The sequence below is a fragment of the Vulpes vulpes genome, chromosome 1 (genome assembly GCF_048418805.1).
Source record: "Vulpes vulpes isolate BD-2025 chromosome 1, VulVul3, whole genome shotgun sequence".
NCBI lineage: Eukaryota > Metazoa > Chordata > Mammalia > Carnivora > Canidae > Vulpes > Vulpes vulpes.
The window spans coordinates 59630407-59650671 of NC_132780.1; the positions used below are offsets into that span (position 1 = coordinate 59630407).

Genomic DNA, 20265 nt, shown 5'->3' on the forward strand with positions numbered 1-20265 from the left:
TTCTCTTCCTTAAAGAGAAGAGACTTCCTTAAAGTGGAGAGGACTCCGCCTCACTCACACAGCAAAGACAGCAACTCATGTCCCATAGTGTTGCATAAGCCCCTAGATGGCCTCAATGAGACGTTGGTGTTTTTCCAACAGCAGCTGGTGCTTGGAAACAATGTTAGCCTCAGTTTATACATGAGATTTAAACAGTTTGAACCTCAGTTTACACATGAGCTTTTAACAAGAGCGAATTAAAAGAAAATTTCCCTTTTTAAAATAATTCATCACACCTGAGGAGAAATCATTTGCTTTATTGTATAAATGGTAATTTCAAGAGTGTACAAGAATATAAATTAGGCATATAAACTGGAAGATCAGATATTCACATCCAGACATCATTCTAGTAAGGCACAGTTTGAATATATTCGATGTAGTAAAGATTTAAAGTGTTACAAATATCTACATTTGAGGATTATAAAAAAGAAAGCCAAGCTAGGAATTTTGCTTGCCCGCTCTAACTCACAAAGATTTATGTAACAATTCACACAAACTGATCTCAGAAACAGAACAATGCTGCATTTTCTACAAACTGTGAAATACTTTAAGGATGGTGTTTTATATAATGTTGTTTGAGGCAATCTTTGTAGGAAATATGATCAAGACTCAAAATTGCACAAATTTGATAGGCCTTACATTTCCCATCGCAAATTACACTGCTGTCGTAACTCACAAAGAAGTACTTGTAGTATTTCATAAACTGCTCATTGCCCGGGGTTGCAAATTGTTTTGCTAGTCCATACAAACTTTTTGGCTGTAAATCTTCAATGTTGTAGGTCTGTGTCAGCACATATTCCAGCTCCCAATTGGATTCTCCCTTTAGATTTGCATCTGTCAGGTTCAAATAATACTGCAACATATCCTATATCAAAAACAGTAACAAAGCTTGGTTCATTCTTTGGCATCTAACGTACCACACAGCAAGAAGAGTCCTTATTAGGATTTATGTGACACTCTTAATTTAACGTTGTAGTCATTTTAGATAAAAATGAGTATTGGTTTTGCTAAAAAACAAGTCTTGACAGAAAAGTCTATATTACTTTTTTTCATATTAAAAATAATGGCAGAACATAATAGAAAACAATCTAAACTATATGGAGACATGTACAAAATAAAAAGCTTTCGACTCACACACCTCAGAAGTAACCACTGTTAATAGCTGCATATAAATCAGTAGTGTGGAGGCAGCTTGTATCAGTTCACAGAGCCCATTACCAAATTTTCAGGAATCTTGAAAGTTAATTGACATCACTTTGGCAGCTTAAAATTGGCCATGATGGGAGTATCATGGAAATCGGCACTATAAATGAAAGTGGTTCTTTTTCCTTAGTGAGGAACTTGCTGAACATATATCAGCACTCCCGTGTATGTGTGTTGTTCTACACTTCATGTACAAATCAAATATAAATACTGAGAATATATATACCTACTATGTTTTTGTCCTTTCAAAAAAATGAAGTTATATTCTGTATTGTTTTGCACTTTTAAAAATAATTTAGTGGGCAGCCTGGGTGGCTCAGCAGTTTGGTGCTGCCTTCAGCCCAGGGCATGATCCTGGAGACCCGGGATCGAGTCCCACGTCAGGCTCCCTGCATGGAGCCTGCTTCTCCCTCTGCCTGTGTCTCTGCCTCTCTCTCTCTGTCCTCCATGAATTAAAAAAAAAAAAATCTTTAAAAATAATTTAGTGCTATGTCAGGGTATCTTTTCTTATATATATATATATATATATATATATATATATATATACACACAAACACAAGTACATGTACATGTATACACATATATAATACATATGTATATATATATGTGTATCTGACATTCAGATCCAAAAATAGGGAACTAATAGTTGTAAAAATAATTCAGTCAACTGTTTTATTTCGTTTAATTTAATGTTTATGAATAAATCTGATTTCCCTTGCCCTTTCTTCATTAAAACACACTCTGCAGAATAAGAAAGCTATCTCTATCAAATTTATCTAGAAAAAAAGGCATTTACATCAATAGAGACTTTAGTTGAAAAATTCTTTTCAAATTATATTAATATAATCTTTATTAATTAAAAGGGGCAGTACTCATAAGCAAAAATCCCAGCCTTTTGACGTTAAACTGATCTAAAGTAGAGCCGTATATAAGCTCCAGAGAACTTTTGTCTCAAAAATAAATATCCAGCTCAATTTTACTTTCTTTACAAAAAATTTTTTGACATTTATTGAGTGCTTACTATAAGCCAAGCATTTTTCTAGGTACTTTACATATATTTGTTCATGTAATCGTCACAGCAGCTCTGTGAGGTCAGTAATACTTCGCTTCAACCTCGTTTTACAGAGGAATAGATTGGGAACAGCAAGTTAGGTAAAACAACTAGGTTGTTTTAGCAAAACAAGTTAGCAAAAACAACTCTTGAGGGAGTGTGGTTTCAGAGTTTACAATCATCTACACAGCTATGTTCTAGAGAAGAATAATTTGGAACAAATATAGCTTAGTGAAAAGTTTCCATATGTATACAAGTCCACAAATCAGGCCCTCCCAATGTGCAAAACAAATGTGAAGTCCTTAGATGAACAGAAACAACCTCCCAAAGGCTGACGTCATTTACCCATACTTAGAAAGTGCTGATAAGCCAAATATAAAAAAGAGGAAGGACGTCATGAGATTTCAATATAGAAACAACTTACATAGTTAAGCTGAAAACATTCAACTAAACAAATGAAAACTACAAAGACGTGCATAAATATGGGGTCAATTTTAAAACTATGCCAACTTACCAGTAATTTATAGTCATGAGGATCATACTGGAACAGCCTGATGCCAGGATTGTTGGTCTGTTTTTGTAAAACACTCTTCACTGGGGTAACAGCAGGAGCCACAAACAAAGAATTTATTGGACTTCCTGGACAAAACATACGTACATAAACATATATTTTTAATTGAGCTTAACTTTATTAAAAATATGAACAAATTCGAGATTAAGAGGTTAACAGGCATAACAGCCAAATGACATGGTCCTTGATGAATCTTGACTTGAAACAACTATAAAGAGACACTTTTGAGAAACTAGAAGAATTTTTATTATGATCTGGTATCAGAGGATACCAAAGAATTATCGTTGATCTGGTTAGGTAAGTCAATCATATTATAATTATGTAAGTTATCCATATATTTTAGCAATGCACACAGAAGCATGCAGGGCTAAAACAGATCTAATGCTTGAGATTCATTTTCAAATGCTTGAGAAAAATAAAGAAATAAAAAAAAAATGAATGGACAGAGCAAATGTGGCAAAATCTTAATAGATGTTAAATATAAATGATGATACAGGGGTTATTTTATTATTCTCTGCTTTTAAGTATATTTGGAATATTTGAAAATATTAATAATAACAAAATCCAAGTTATTGCAAGTACACACACATACACAAATACAAAACTAGTTAGTTCTGTACACATACCTAGAACAATATGCCAATTACATACTAAGAATCTGATTAGTGTCAGCATGTTTTTATACATATATGTCATAGAACTAAATTTCTGAATAAAACAGCTATCATATGCTGAAAAAATGTCATTTTTACCAAGCCTATTCATTGTAGATGGAAGAGGTAAAGCAGGGAGCCTGCTTCTCCCTCTCCTCCAGGCTCTTGCTATCTCTGTCACTATCTCTTTCCCTCCTCAAGTAAATAAATAAATTCATAAATAAATGAAAGAAAAAAAGAAAGAAAGAAAGAAAGAAAGAAAGAAAGAAAGAAAGAAAGAAGTAATGCATTTTGAAAATACTCTCCAATTGCTGAAAAAAAAAATTTTTTTTTTCCAGGCTGGCTACTCTAAAAATCAGAACTCCTATTTCGTTAACTCCCAATTTTCTGTCCTCGTGAGGAAGTCATCTTTACAAATAAGTAATCACTATTTGTTTGATGCTAGAACTTCTATTTTTTCTTTTAATTCTGAGTAGAGACAATGTTGATTAGCACTTAAAATTGAGTGCTTGTTATATTTTAAACCAGTTGTAAATTGTGCTTTGCTAATCAAATTCCGAAAGGTAAAATAAGTCATATCAAAAGAAACTTGAGTCTAAGAGGTAAACAACAAACAGCAATATTCCTCTAAACTTGAGGATCTAAAAGAAAAGTTGAGTGAGGTGAGGGTTTCAGAGCCTTTTTTGTTGACAGCTATCAGATGATGGTGGCCCCGCGAAACAAATAGGGAGAAACTTAATTGCAGATCTAAATATGAATTAGACCCTTGACTCACAAGCATAGAAGATAATTCAGAAAAATCTGGTGCTGACAGATTGATTTAGTGAAACTTTTAATTTGCTGGATCATAAAAATTACTGGATATTCACTGCTTTGCTCTAGCATCTTGGATTGGGGAGATGCAAACAGAACAACATATTACCTTTTGTATCAGAAAGAACCATAATGCTATCTCTGTGAGTGTGTCCATAAAATTGTCCTGCAATGATATTGCTGTATTTTCTAAAAATCTCTATCAATTTCTCATTATAGAATTCTCTCATTGCCATGGTGCCACCTGAATAGGGCAGATACCCCACTGGGATATGTGCTATGATGTACACCTGGAGAAAGAAACACAACAAGGACTGATGAGAATCTTTCTGCATATTTATCATAACCAAATGGCATTTAGATACCCAAGATTGAAAGTATACTGATTAAAATTTAGAAAGCAAATATACCACCCCTCCTATCACCAAAAACAGATGAAATTATAAAACTATTAATATCTTTGCATTTAACTCATTTAAACTGCACTGTTGATGATATATGGTAACTGTGACCTTGGTCACATCTTTTTTTAAATAAAAAAACAGATGTCAATCAATCTTCAAAGCATTAAAAGCAAAGCAAAACACAGTAGAGTTGATTAGATCATAAGGTGTTTCATGCAAAAATGTCTTCCATTTTAATACTTTTATTAATAATACCAAACCCCATTTGAGTTAATAAATACACAAATTTAGCCCCTGTTTATCCCTTGATTTTGGTCTCTGGGATACCTTCTCATTATTTTGCTGAGAGGTGTTCAGTGTATTTTCTAGCCATTCAAACTGATCTGCTGGGTCGGTCTTATTCAGCGTCATGATATTTGGGCCATAGTACAAGTTTGTGTTTAGACTGATGATCCTAAGGTTCAGATTAGGTGAAACTTTCTGTGAATAAAAGCCACCTATAAAAACAAATGTAAGACAGACTCTAGAAAAACACACACACAGATTCACAGTGATTATGAAAACAAATTCTTAATTATGATTTACAAGCCAGTCAGGAAGGTCATACTTATTTCTCATTATTTAGTTCATATGTACATAGGTTGTCATTAAATAAGAATCAGGTTTAATGCTTACTGAAAACCTACTGAGTGCCGCGTTGAGTGGTGGCACTTCCGCGCATCGAACTAACAACAGTTGTATCCAATATCCAGATGAAACAATGATTGTTTTGGCACTAAACCATGAGGTATCAAATTTCAGAAAAGAAATATTAATGCATTAACTCCTAGTTTTGCATGTCTGGGGAGTTAAGATGAGAGATACCACGAGACATAAAATGCAGAGACTGGGAACGCAGTTGGACCTTTCCAGAGATCTCCTGGAAGAAATATTATATAATCCAGAGCTACTACAGTCTCCATGAGGATGAGGCTTAAAGGCAAACCCCACTCACACCTGGGAGCCAGTGACAAGAACCCCCCCGGGTCTGCTGCAACGGTACTTTCAGAGCTGGCACCTGACCTTGGACCTGCTCTCTGCCCTGGGTCCACTCACCATCTGTGCCTCTCTTCAGCTTTTGAACATGACTTATGGGCCTCCAGAAAAACTGGGCACATCCCGAATGAACACACCCACCCAATCAAACATTAAAGATCTTAGTCTAAACAACATGAATAAAAATAGAGACAAAATAAGGACAAATAAATCTTTCACTTACCTTTCCTTAAGGTATGGAGAGCTTCTTTATCTAGCCAGGGTTCCCAGAGATCTGCTACTGCATTGTACACCCTGCTGGTGACTACAGGCAGCTGATCCTGGCCACAAACAATATAACCCACCATTGAAACTTTAAAGACACATGGATTAACTAATTTAAACATTACTTGAACACTTAGTACTAGGTTGGATATCTGGAATTGCAAGGATGAATACTAGATGGACTTTAATCTTTAAGGAATTTGTAATTTAAGGAGACAAAAAAATATGTAATCAATCACCTATAAGAAAATGTGCAAGGTGCACTACCCCAGAGCTTCTAGAAGGATAGAAGTGTGAACAATTGCGTCTGGCCTATGGTGTCAGGGGGGAAAGTGAAGAGAGTATGCTAACCAGGCCTTGAATAATGATTTCAAGGTAACAAGAAAGGACATCAGAGCAAAGGCAATGGCCCAGACACCAACACACACAGTGCTGTATACAGAAAGAAGCTCCCGTGCTGGTTGGCCAGGATATAGGATGGATGTGGGAGGGAGCTCATTAAAGAGAGAGAGGCAGGCTTGAGCCTGAACACGCAGGGCCTGGTATAGCACGCTGAGGGAATGGAGAAAACTTCAGGACTTTAGAATTAACCAAAGTCCCCTAAAATGTTCACACTAGTATAAAACTTCTAAATGAAAAGTTACAACCACATGCTTTTGATTTGAAGAATATCAGTAGGTTTTGATTCCTTAAACAATATGTGTCCAAAACATTTTTATTACCATAAAGTATTTTTTTATCATCCTGTTTTATCATATTATTATTTTTAAGATTTTATTTCTTTATGCATGAGAGACACAGAGAGAGAGAGAACCAGAGGCAGAGACACAGGCAGAGGGAGAAGCAGGCTCCCTGATGTGGGGACTCGATCCCGGATCCCGGATCCCAGGATCACGCCCTGAGCCGAAGGCAAACGCTTAACTGCTGAGCCACCCAGGTGTGCCCTGTTTTATCATATTATAATAAAGAATCTTTATGGAGACATAAGCTTTAAGGAAGGAAAAAAAAAAACCCAAAGCTTTAAGAAAGTACATACTCAATAAGAATCCACAAATGATTTGTGAAATTAAGTAATCATCCCTATTTTTGTTTTAAAAAAATTATATGAATAAACTGAAGCCATTTTCTTTACTCTTCCTCATATTCTTCTGTATATTAGTGATATAGACCTATCTCTTAAAGAAGTTTTCCTGTCAGCATCAGCTAAAATGCTTAGTTATTTTTCAAGATGACACCCAAGTCGCATTAGTTCCTAATATATATCCCTAATACATGATGAAAATAGAAGTACATTCAGGGAATATAATAATCAAATAACTTGTTCTAACTAGAACTATCTTAAGTATATTTTCAAATTGTGTCATATATCAGAGGCATCTGTCTGAAACCATACAATGACTTATAAGCCAATCTGAATTCTGATTAAAAATGGGTCACCGTCATCATCATCAAAAACCTAAAAGTGTTGGCCATTTATGTTAGCCATGGCAACATACCAGTGTGGTCATGTATAATCTTAAAATTATATAAAATTACTCTGGACTCTTTTCTCAATTTTAGATATGAGAAATATGAGCACCAGAGAAGTTAGATGATTCATCCAGGGACAGCTGGGCAGTTCCAGAGCTTGGTCTAAATCCCAGGTTTTTCCACCATCACTCCTATGTCTAATTATCTGTTGGACCATGCCATCATCTCAGTCCTCTCTGGCTGTGACATGAGCACGGCCGAGAAATGAGGTATAATGAGAAGTGACTCACCCATAAGTTTGGTGGCACCAGCCTTGCCAGCGTAGGAGTAAATGAGGACCCTGGCCCAGACTGCTTCCTTGGGTGGCGACTGAAAAGAATCCCCAGGCTGCCCACACTAATATCTACTTCTGATGTAATGGGTGGGGACATGCATCTGTGTATGTATGTTTATGTAACTATGTTTATGTGCATGTTTACGAGATTATAATGGAGAAATAATACTTGTCAAATTATCTGCTTGATTTGTTACTAATGTATTTGTTACTAACGTTCACTAGAATTCAATCTCAACCATCAGTCTGTAGGAGAATTTGTCATGGGGCTTTCACATTACATTTGATATTTCCAAAACTGGGGGTGGGAGGGAAGGATGGAAGTAGAATGGTAGAAAGATTTTCAGATATAAAGTCATAAGCTAGGAAGAGAAAAAAAAATTAACTCTGTAAGGTATAGAGGCTGCTCAAATACCCTAGCAGGACATGTCATAGGATATATTTTAGAATTTGGATATTATCTATATCTTTGAATTATTTTAAGATTTGGCTTCACAAAAAGAAGACAGAAAGAAAAGTAAAATAAAACAAATCCTCAAAGGAGTTGGGAAAAGTGTATCCCATGTCACTGCTTATTGCTGTAATAGCTGCCACTCCACTTACTGAGGACCTAGTATGTGCCAGGTAGGAAACCATGCCCTTTTCACGTAATATCACTAATTCTCACAAAAACTTTCCAGGGTAGGTATTATTGATCCTATTTACAAATGTACAACTTATGGGTCAAGGACATTAAGTGAATTATCCAAGTTGGTCAAGCTATTAGGAGCAGAGCAGGATGGGGGTTTGCATTCTAGTGAATACGACTCTAAATCTCATGTGTTCTCCCCTGTGCCAATCTGCCTTGTCTCCTAAAGCAGATAAAAATAAGGTGCCTGGGGCATTTGGGTGGCTCAATGGGTTAGGAGGCAGACTCTTGGTTTCACCTCGAGTCCTGACCTCGGGATCCTGTGATCCAGCCCCACGCTGGGCTCCACCCTCAGCCAGGAGGCTGTTTTAAGTTCTCTCTCTCCCTCTGCCCCTCCCCCATCAAGCTCTCTCTAAAAAATAAATAAATAAGTCTTTAAAAAAAAGAAGGGCAATGTAGGCAGCCTCTGGCTTCTAGAGATTGTTCATCCCCAAGCCTCTGCCCAGTGTGGCCTAATATCTCAACAATAACAAGGTTGACCACTAGCTTAGAGGGTGACTCCCAAAGACTAATATATTGTTCATCTCAAGCCTGGAGGCCAGTGCCAAGAAGGTACTTGAAACTTAAGCTCATCCTAGAAGACAAATTTTCAAAATTTAGGTGATCGAAACCCTCAGTAAGTGTTCTTTTGACATGAGATGGAAAAAAGTATTCTAAAAGAAGATAAAACTAGACAAAAAGAGGCATGAAAGTAAATACTGTGTTCAGGAATGCTGAGTATGTTAACCTGGCAAGAACAAGGGATGTATGAAAGGATGTCAGTCTAACTGAGCACAAAAGATCCAGGACATGTGCTCCACCACTAAGCGACTGTGAGCACGTGAACAAGCAATGTGACATTTCTGGGCCTCAGTTTTCTCATCTATAAAACGAAGAGTTGATCTAGACCAAGGCTCAGTAAACTCTTCATAAAGGGCCAAATAATAAATATTTCACAGGCCATACAGTCTCTGTTGCCACATTTCTACTCTGCTGATCTAGTGCAAAATCAGCAATACAGAAAGCATAGCCATGGCTGTGTTCCAATAAGATTTTATTCACAAAAACAAGGGGCAGGCCAAATGTGGACCACAGGTCAAAGTTTGCCAAGCCCTGAACTGCTAAGCAACCTCAGAGATCTCTTGAATTGGTACAAGTCTAAGATTCTACACCACTAAGACAGGACCCCGTAGCCAGCACCGGAATCCAATTGTTACGTACAGGCTACGTAACAAACAGCCCCTCTAACAGGTTGAGACCTGAGCTCATCAGGCATGAAATATTCTGAACACGATTTCTGTCTTGAATTACATCTTAATTAGATAAACTAGACTTGAATAGGAACCTCCCTCTTTGGTTCTTAGGAGAGTTTGCTATGTTTTTGTTGTTCATCATAATCTAGCATGGATCAGAGCATGGAGAACTTTGTACACCCGATAGAAAACCTGCTAGATGTAAACATTTCTCAATATTAAACTTACTTGCTCACCTTACCACAGAAATGTGAATGAATGACAAAATTATTTAAAAGAAAGTAGAAATTGAGGAAGATTATGAAGGAAAACAGGAATCAATAATCCATAAACTAGGCAATTTGCTTCCAAAACTCACAATACACGTAATTTGTTATGGGTTAGTAAAAGTCACTTTAATGTCCTCAGAGCACTTGTCTTACCTTCTTCTATAGTTGTTAAGAGCACACTCTACCTCCATGAGCCCCACTACCAGGCCCCACCATCAGCCACTTATTGTCCTAATTTTGACAGTTCCTGATGGGAAAAATCCTTTAAACACTTGTGGAAGTTGAAATCAAATTTACCTGTGGCCGGGCAGCCCAGGTGGCTCAGCGGGTTTAGTGCCGCCTCCAGCCCAGGGCGTGATCCTGGAGACCCGGGATCGAGTCCCACATCGGGCTCCCTGCATGGAGCCTGCTTCTCCCTCTTCCTGTGTCTCTGCCTCTCTCTCTCTCTCTCTCTGTGTCTCTATGAATAAATAAATAAAATGTTTAAAAAAAAATTTACCTGTGGCCAATAGTCATGATTACCCAGCGCAGGGAAAACCTGGCCATTCGGAAAGAGATTCTGGATGGTGGCTGTCATGTTAGCAATCACATTTATGACTTTCTCTGTTGAGAGTTCATGCACTGGAACATGAGGTGGGCTGTCCCTGAAAAGGAGACAGAATCATAGGGACAAAATCAATTTCTAAACCATTTTTCTTAAAGATGTCTATTTCAGAGAGAGAGAGAGAGCACAAGTGGGGCAGGGAAGGGCAGAGGGAGAGGATGAGAGCAAATCCTCAAGATGGAGCCCCACATCGGGCTCCATCCCAGGACCCTGAGATCCTGACCCCAAGAGTACGGCCACTTAACCAACAGAGCTACCCAAGTGCCCTGAGAACAAAACCAATTTCTATAAAAAGTCACTAGACTTGTGCATGATGACTTGCCATATTATCATGCACACTTCCACAACAAAACAACAGATGATTGTTGAGTTGATATACTCTTCATTTACCTTTCTCCCACCCAGAATCCTATTTTTAAAAATTTGTGTAATATGAATACAAACACAAGCCCTATCACACTGCTTGACTGAAGATTTACGAGAGGCAAATATTTTTGTAATTAAAAGCACAGATTCCACAGGTAACAGGCCTAGAGTCAAGTCCCAGCTTTGCCATTCACTAGCTGTGTGCACTTGAACAAGTTACTTAGATGCTCAGCCTTCATTTGTTCATCTGTAAAATGGGAATAATAATAATAGCATCAATTGTGAAGACTAAATGAGTTATAATGTATAAATTGGCTAAATAGCATCACGGTCATTACTGCAGGCACAGGAAATATAGACCTCGTCACTCTGTAATGACAGATGATGTTTATAAAATTACTATCACAGGTCAACTCCCTTTGTAGCTTTTTGCTTTAATTATTTGATCAAGACCTATTATCACATTAATAAACACCTCAAAACACTGACCTAGGCATGGAGTCACCTCATAGCTAACATCAACATTTTCCTAGAGTCTATATTAGAAAAATAAAATAAAATAAAAATTCTGAGACCTCTAAAATCTTCCTTATTTCTAGTAATCTAATGATTAATATGACATAGCATTTCTAAAACCCCAATAATTCTTAACTTAAAACCTAATTAATCTTCATAGGAATTCAGCATTCTAATGAAGCTGAGGACACTGGAGATAAGCATTGAGAAACTAAGAGTGTGTATATAATCACTTACCCTGTCCATATCATGAAAGATGCTTCTTGTCCCGAATTTTTAATAAAATCAAATGCTGACAAAATAAGGTCATATGGAGAATCACACAGAACATCTCCAAAAGGGCCGGGATTGGAGGCATTTGCGCCTTTAGATGATGCGCACACTTTTGTGTGGTCATCTGTGATGTGGTAAGTAGGGTCTAAGTGCAGGTCAGTCACATGCCAAAACTGTCCTGTTGGAATAGAAAAGAAATGGTGTTTAAAGACTCCTAACTCTGGGAAACGAACTAGGGGTGGTGGAAGGGGAGGAGGGCGGGGGGTGGGGGTGAATGGGTGACGGGCACTGAGGGGGGCACTTGACGGGATGAGCACTGGTATTATTCTGTATGTTGGCAAATTGAACACCAATAAAAAATAAATTATTATTAGAAAAAAAAGTAAAGAAATGGTGTTAAATCTACTCTCCTTTAGGAATGTCCATACAAGTATTTACAGTCAGACTAGAGACAGTCCTCCCTGTGATGGAGGAAAGCCTTAGTAACTGAAATTTCATTTGCCCTGAAGGGAAATACAATGCCTCCCTGTCAGAAGGTGAGGATTCTGAAGATAGTAGGAAGAATTTACTAAAATGTGTTACTTACACGTATCAGAACTGATGAGCTTAGGAATGGCATGACTACCTAACAAAGACTACGCAACAAACACTCAGTTGTGTCATGAAATATGGGGAGATATCCTTCTGAGAGATCACTGATAAAATTATATTGTGTCGGGATCCCTGGGTGGCGCAGCGGTTTGGCGCTTGCCTTTGGCCCAGGGCGCGATCCTGGAGACCCGGGATCGAATCCCACATCAGGCTCCCGGTGCATGGAGCCTGCTTCTCCCTCTGCCTATGTCTCTGCCTCTCTCTCTCTCTGTGACTATCATAAATAAATAAAAATTAAAAAAAAAAAAAAAGAGAACTCCTAAAAAAAAAAAAAATTATATTGTGTCTTAATAGCCTAGTTCCTTCCTTGCAGAATTTAGAGTTTCAGAATTTATGTATGTTCTTCCTGTGGAAACATGATGTGGTCTGTGAGGGTTCCACAGTGACCAGGGGCTAAATCTCACTCCTCTTGACTTGAAAACCCTCGCCTGTCAACATTAGTGGAAAAAATATATATATAAATCTTTAACTACTAGCTTTAAGCCAAAAGAAGGATTTCCAGAAGCTCTTAAAAGGTACTAAATATAGGAACATCTAGTGCACACTTGTATCAAATGTTAATAATAGGAAGGAAAGCATTTGCTAAAGAGGATGAAACCATGGGTAGAAACCCAGAGCCCATGTCATAGCCCGGACAGGATTCTCTAATTGAAGGAAATACCAGTACTAATAATCATAGTAGTACCTCTCTTCATTAAGCATTTGTGCCAGGCGTTATAATAAGGAAACTAAATATACTATGTTCAGTTCATTCTCAAAACTACTCACTTGAAGTAAGAATCTTTGTTCACATTTTCGAGGTGAGAAGTGAATGCTGGGTCGATTAAGAAATTTGCTCAGGAAGACACAGCTAATAAATGGCAGGGTCAAAATCTGAACCCCATTTTGGAAGGTCCTCCAGTTTGCTTACAGCGAATTTACGTGGACTGTCTTACCACTTGGCTGCCTTCTCATATACAACTAATAAATTAGTTTCATATTGAGGCTTTTTCACACTTTGAATTTTGAGCTCACTCTGATCATGACTAACTTTTATCAGAAACACGTCAGAAGTGACATAGCAGCAGGTGCTACCCTAGGACCGTGGAGCAGACAAGAAGAATGCGAACTTTTATCTCTCTGGACAAAGCTGATAAAAGCTGAGTGTGTATGTGAGCAAACACCTGAAGAGAACCCAAAGCTGGATAATACAGCAGAACACTGAAAACTGTTCATTTGTTAAGGTACAAAAGGGAAGTTACATTTGGGCTGTTTTTTCTCCATAACATTGTTATAAGTTTATAACATATTGAACTTCATAGCCAAGAAGTGGAAGACAAAAGATCCAGAAGCAAATAGACCTAAACTAGTCTTTACAATTGATTACCTGGTATTCCATCCCCATTTGAAAACATTTGCCAAGAGGGATTTATTTTACTTTTTTTTATAGATTTTATTAGTTTATTCATGAGAGACACACACAGAGAAGCAGAGACACAGGCAGAGGGAGAAGCAGGCTCCCTGCAGGGAGTCCCATGTGGGACTCGATCCCAGGGCTCCAGGATCACGCCCTGGGCTGAAGGTGGTGCTAAACCGCTGAGCCACTCGGGCTGCCCAGATTTATTTTATTCTTTAGTGCAGAGAATATTCCAACTTGTATTTTTAGCATGGACATACGTTAGCCAACGCACAGAGCGGGGTCGGCAAATAGCTCGGAATCAACCTGGAGGCTGTCCTTCTTGGCATAAAAATATATAGTACATCTTCTTTTATGTAAACATGCATTTTTAACCACTTGTAGAATGTTAGATTATAATAAACTGCACACAGAACAGTACAGTGTTGCAGTTAAGAGTGGGGACTCTGGAGTGAGATGACCACGACTTTAAATGCAGGGGCGCCTCAGTGGTGCAGTGGGTTGGTCTCAGCTCAGGTCGTGATCTCAGGATCATGGGATCCAGCCCATGTAGGGCCCCACCCTCAGGGCCAAGTCTGCTTAGGACTCTCTCTCTCTCCCTCTCCCTCTGCTCCTCCCCACTTCTCTCTCTGATTTTAAATCAATCAATCAATCCACCCAAGCTCCGCTTACTAATCTGTGTGATCTTGTCTTGTTTCATCTGCAAAATGGGAAGACTATGACTGCGTTTTGTATGAGGGTTAAGTGACTTAGTAGAAGAAAAGCTCTTAAAAGAAACCAGGCATTTAGTAAACTCGATGCTAGTTATAGTTATTTTGACCCCAAGCTTGAAATTGAGATTGAACCTCTTCATTTCCAAGCAACAGTTAAAATGTATCAAGTACTTACTGTTAGCTTAGTACTGGTTTTTTCTTTTTACTTTTTCTTTTTTTTTTTTTTTCATGCTTTACCTGCATTAACTCATCATGGTTTTCATTTTACGGGCAAGGAATTGCAGCATACAGAGATTAAGTCCAAGTCACATGTGCCAATCCCAAGAGAGTCAAGATAGGGATTCAGGAGATATAACCCCACACTCCACGCTGCTCTTAACCCTGCACCGCTTGCCTCTGTGTGTGTGTTCACCCTTAAGCGTCCTTCCGTCTCACTTGCCTCATGTAAAATAGATGACAACACCTACGTGAGGTACCGTGACAACTAAGGAGCATGAGAGAATAAATATATTAAAATTGTAGAAACCCAAGCTAGGAACATATCAAGAACACACCTCTAGTACCTAGATTTATATATCCTGAGCATCTTAGAATATTTCTGACCTAGAGTGGGTCGGGTCCTCAATAAACATTTTTCAGTTAGGCACAGGAGGATTTCAGGGTTTCCTCAAGGTCACTTGGTGACTCCGCAATGAAAGCTGAACTAGAACCAGTCTGTCCAGACTTCCAGTCTGTCCAGACTTCCAGTCTAGCGTTCTTTCCACTATATTGCATTGCCAGATACAGATAAGTGAGGGGTAATTATTTAGATGCACTGAAGGAAGTCTTTAAATAGAAACTAAAAGGAGCTCTGACAGGTTCTTAACCTGGGATTTATGAATAATGAACCTCTTGAGGCCTCACCTCCCACCTCTAGTGAAATTATATATAAAGTGCTGTGCATGCATGTGTGTGTGTGTGTGTGTGTGTGTGTGTCTAAGGCCAAAGACCTGGCCTGTGGCCCACACTCTGCTATAGATTCCCTGGTTCTCAGTCCAAAGCTCTTTTTACTACACAATGATTTCTGTCTTGTTCTGCAGATAATCTTAAACAAGATTTCCGCAAATGTATGTGCATATGCAGCTGTCAACATATCTAGATAAATGCTCAACATTATCCCCCCAAAACTTATAATTTACCTAAAGACATTATAATTATCCTAAAGAACCTAATAAACCATAATTTAGATGTTTGGACACATGGTTATTGTTTCCAACAGGTATTTTTGTTTGCTTGCTTATAATGTCAGTCCCTACCAAATACTTGTGCAGGCCCTGCTGTACTAATTCTGAAGAGTTGGAGACAGACACCCAGGTAAGGTCTCTCTGAGTTGTCCTCTGAGCCCTGGGACTTGACAGGGCGGGGAATTTACACACACACACACACACATACACACACAAACACCTACCCCAAGTGAGCAGAGGCCTTTCGTGGTGGGTGTTGTAAAGGAAGCAATTTAGGATGGAGTCAGGAGGAGAGAGAATGTCACATTGAGTGGAAAACAAATAAAATAATATATCCAATGAAAGTGCTGAATCAACACTTCGGCAGGTCTTCAAACCGGGTCACCCCACCCCTGCCCCCTCCCTAAGTGACTCTGCCTCCCTATCAAAACAGGGAACTGTAAGTGAAGATCTCCTAGACACCAGAAAGTTGTCATCGAGGCCTTCTGCCATCAGAGCCTTAAAACCAAACAGCAAATTTGCCATTGGGTGGTCCCAGGCACCCTGGGACATTTTATCTCAAAATCCTAAAAACACCACTAGCTTTACTAAAAGCAGAAAGCAGCATACACACGTATTTGGGGACAACTTCTTGTTATGACTGACAGTTGGGAAACCAGATTCACAGTTCTTGCTTTCAACTGCCTGACAGCTGAGTCATGAGAACTTGGCTCTCAGACAAAGAGGAGGTTCTTTTCTCAGAGCATTTCCAAAGGCGGGTGAGAGAGCGAGAGCGACGGAGAGGAGAGGGTCTAGGCACCAAGCACCGGTGTTTTGGGGACAGCTATGCCCCAACCACAAAACAGACCTCCACCTACCAAAACCCTCCCCCACCCCCCTAGCCCCGCTAATTAACAAAGCAATTCTTTTCCCAGGGAGTCAGGGAGGTGGGGGTACCTTCATCTTTGAAACTGAAGGCTCAAAAGACATCCTACAATGGGAAATTCGTGAGGCAGGTTGTGGGACCCCAATTCTCAGAGTTTCCTATTCCATAGGTGTGGGGTGGCCTGGAAACCCGCACTCCTAACCACTTCAGGTGATGCCCATGCTCTGGGCCCATCCCAGCTTGGCAGCCGCTGCTGCAACAGGTACTGCATTCGAGGGTCAAGAATGAATCAAGTTGGGAGCCGCGGTGGCGCAGCGGGGCCGGGAAGTGACCCTGGGGTCCCGGGATCGAGTCCCCATCGGGCCCCCCACACGGAGCCTGCTTCTCCCTCTGCCTATGTGTCTGCCTTTCTCTGTGTCTCTCATGAATGAATAAATAAAATCTTAAAATTAACAAAAATAATAATAAAAGAATGAATAAAGTTGGTCCCACTCCCGGGGAACCCAGGGGCATCCAGGTAACGGGGACAGAGGACACCCCGGTCCCGCTGAGCTGTGCATCCCGGTGGGGACCAGGAACCTCGCGGGTTCCCCAGGCTCGGTGAGGGCGCAGCGCCCCGCCGCCCGCTCGGTTTCCCCGTAGACAGACAGGCGGAGAGCGCGGCCCGGCAGCAGCGCCCGGCCTCGCCCCCGCCCGCGGGGCACCTCCCCATCCCCCCGGCCCCTGGTCCCTCCGGTCCCCCCGCACCCCGTGCCCTGCGCCCCCGGGCCCCTGCGCCCTCCCGACGCCCCGTGACCCCGCACACCCAAGCCGTGCCCCGCGCCCCCAAGCCGTGCCCCGCGCCCCCGCCGGCGGGGGTACCTCCCTCCATCCCCCCGGACTCCCGCCCCCCCCCCCCCCCCCCCGCATCCCTCTGCACTCCTGCACCCGCGCCCCGTGCCCCCGTGCTCCCCCGTCCCCGGTGCCCTCCGGTCTCCCCGCGGCCCCGGTCCCCAACACCCCGCACCCCCCGATCTCCCCGCGCCCCGGGTCTCCCCGTGCACCCCCGTCGCCCGCGCCCACCGGTCCCCCCGGTCTCCCCGGTCTCCCTGCGCTCCCTGTCTCCCCTGTCCCCCCCCCTCCTCCCCGTGTCCCTGGTCTCCCTGCGCCCCCGGTCTCCCCGGTCTCCCCGGTCTCCCCGTGCCCCCCGCGCCCCCCCCGTCCCCCTGTCCCCAGCACCCCGTGCCCCCGGTCTCCCTGCGCCCCCCGCGCCCCTCGGTCCACCCGGTCTCCCTGTCTCCCCTATCCCCCCGCTCCTCCCCGTGTCCCTGGTCTCCCCTGTCTCCCCGGTCTCCCCGGTCTCCCTGCGCTCCCCGGTCCCCCGGTCTCCCCGCGCCTCCTGCACCCTCCGGTCCCTCCGTGCCCCCCGCACCCCCCCGCACCCCCGGTCTCCCTGCGCCCCCCCGCGCCCCCCGCTCCCCCCGGTCTCCCCGGTCCCCTCGGTCCCCCCGCGCCCCCCGGTCCCCTCGGTCCCCCCCGGTCTCCCCGGTCTCCCCGCGCCCCCCGCGCCCCCCGCACCCTTCGGTCCCCCCGCGCCCCCCGGTCCCCTCGGTCCCCCTGGTCTCCCCGGTCCCCTCGGTCCCCCCACGCCCCCCGGTCCCCTCGGTCCCCCCGGTCTCCCCGGTCCCCCGGTCTCCCCGCGCCCCTCGGTCCCCCCGGTCTCCTCGGTCTCCCCGCGCCCCCCGGTCCCCTCGGTCCCCCCGGTCTCCCCGGTCCCCCCGGTCCCCCCGGTCTCCCTGGGGCTGCGTCCTCCCGGGGCGCGCACGGCTCCCCCCGCGGCCCCCGGGACTCACCGGCCGTCGGGGCGGGGCTCGGGCCTCCGGCGGGCGCCAGCGGCATCCCGAGCCCGGGCCGGCCTAGCCCCGCGGCCACCAGGCAGCAGACGAGCGCGCCGAGCAGCGCCATCCGGAGCGCCGCGGCGGGGAGGCGGGGGCAGCAGGTGCGCTCGCCCCGGGCCGCGGGGCTCCTGGACCTTCGGCCGCCGCGGCCACCACCGGCCTCTTATGCGTCGGGCGGGCGACGGGCCTCGGGGGAAGGCGCCTGGGCAAACCCCAGCGGGGGGCCCTCCCCCCGGCCGCAGGTCCCGCGACCGCGCCCCCGGGAATCGCAGTGAGTGACGGTTCCCGGGCCCCACCCCGGGCCAAGTCCGTCGGAAACTCCGGGTGCGGGGTGGCGGGGCTAAGGGCCCAGCAAGGTGTGTTTTCTTAAAAAGCCCTCCAGGTGACGCTGCAGTGATGCTCACGTTGGAGAGCTCGGCTCAGGGACTCCAGGTTCCAGGCCTTTTGCTTGGTTGCTCGTTGACAGCGTCTGGGCCCCGAGATGCCCGAGAAGCAGAAATAGAGCCGCTTGATCTTCCTCTTCTGAGGAATCTTTAAAGGTACTTGGCCCGACAGTGGGGCCGAGATCCCCCAGCCCGCCTCGGGTTCTTGGTTCCTTCTTTGGCCATTGAGGAGGATGCTGGCCTCCTGAAGGTCACCGGCACACAGCTTCAATTTGCAGGACGTGGAATTCCTCCGGAGAGGAAAATACCCTGCGGAATGACTGGCCTCATAAAAGATGCTATAAAATGTATTTGTTTCCCAGCCCAGGAAACCTTATATTATATCCCGTGTGGTTTAATTAATGGGCCACATGAAAGGGGCTTTGCAATGAATGGGAATCAAGGTGCTTCCGTTTTGTTTCATGTGCTGCCAGCGTAATTAGGGCCTGCCTCAGTTTTAGGGTCACTCAGAGAGCCCTTCAAGAAGCAAAATGCTTCCCAGGGGTGGCAGGATGGTCTATGGAATTTCTCAGGCCAGCCACCTCAAAGGTATGGAGGAGAAGGGACAGGGGGAAAAAATGGTCAACAGATGAGAGAGAATGACTTTAAGGACAGCAGAATGACTTGTGTGTTTCTAGCCCAAACGTTTTCAAAGATGGGAAAAGGATTTTTTAATGTGTAAAAATAGCAATTTTCGGTCCACCCCCCCCCCAACCTATTTCAATAAGTTTTACTGGAAGTGAATTGATTGTGAAGCAGTTCTTCAGAACCTAGGAATAAAATACCACACGCACGTGTTGAATCCTAAGCAGTGCTTGAAATCCTATAAAAGACAAAGGGTAGAAACATCATTCTCCCTTCTACTCCCTGTTTTCTTTTGTTTTCCTTTATACCTCCTCTATTAGAAGTGCAAAGCTAAGTGCCCCAGCATTTTGGGTTTTCCCCTTAAGCTTGGACATGAACTTCTAGGCCCCCATGTCCCAGGTGGAGGAGTCATTTGTTGTGAGGGAAAGCACATGTGACAGTGGGGGGGCCACGGCTTACTCATCATCCAACTGTGGATTTCACAAGACAGCCTTTACTCAAGTTTGTAGGCCTTGGGATTTCACAAACGTTTTTCCAAGGCCTGTTGGTCAAATTGCCTGTAGGCTTGGTAATATTCCCTGTTCTATGAACTATATTAAAAACAAAAAGGGCAACCCAGAAAACTTAGGACATTGGCTGATTACTACATGAGCCAGAATACTGCTTGAAGAAAAATGATTGGCAACTACCCTGTAAACTATTAGGAAGCAAAGATATTCATTAATTGCCTTCCCAGAAAAATGCATTT

At 43.0% G+C, this 20265-nt stretch overlaps 1 protein-coding gene and 1 long non-coding RNA gene across 3 annotated transcripts in view; one reads left to right on the top strand and one right to left on the bottom strand.

Annotated features, from left to right (window-relative positions):
- Positions 1–276: 276 nt before the first annotated feature.
- On the bottom strand, positions 277–18972 carry SMPDL3A (sphingomyelin phosphodiesterase acid like 3A). Its single transcript, XM_072765105.1, has 8 exons — positions 18466–18972; positions 11750–11963; positions 10526–10670; positions 5993–6089; positions 5062–5231; positions 4440–4620; positions 2808–2932; positions 277–904 (listed from the first exon to the last, which is right to left on the bottom strand). Exons 1-8 carry the CDS (start codon positions 18575–18577, stop codon positions 587–589), a joined length of 1362 nt encoding a protein of 453 aa, XP_072621206.1. The 5' UTR covers positions 18578–18972; the 3' UTR covers positions 277–586.
- The window catches only part of LOC112930921 (uncharacterized), a 53101-nt gene continuing 51485 nt past the window's right edge, over positions 18650–20265 (top strand). For both annotated transcript variants that reach the window (XR_012002846.1, XR_012002845.1), the window contains exon 1: positions 18650–18781. This is a non-coding gene — a long non-coding RNA (uncharacterized lncRNA). The remainder of the gene's footprint in view (positions 18782–20265) is intronic.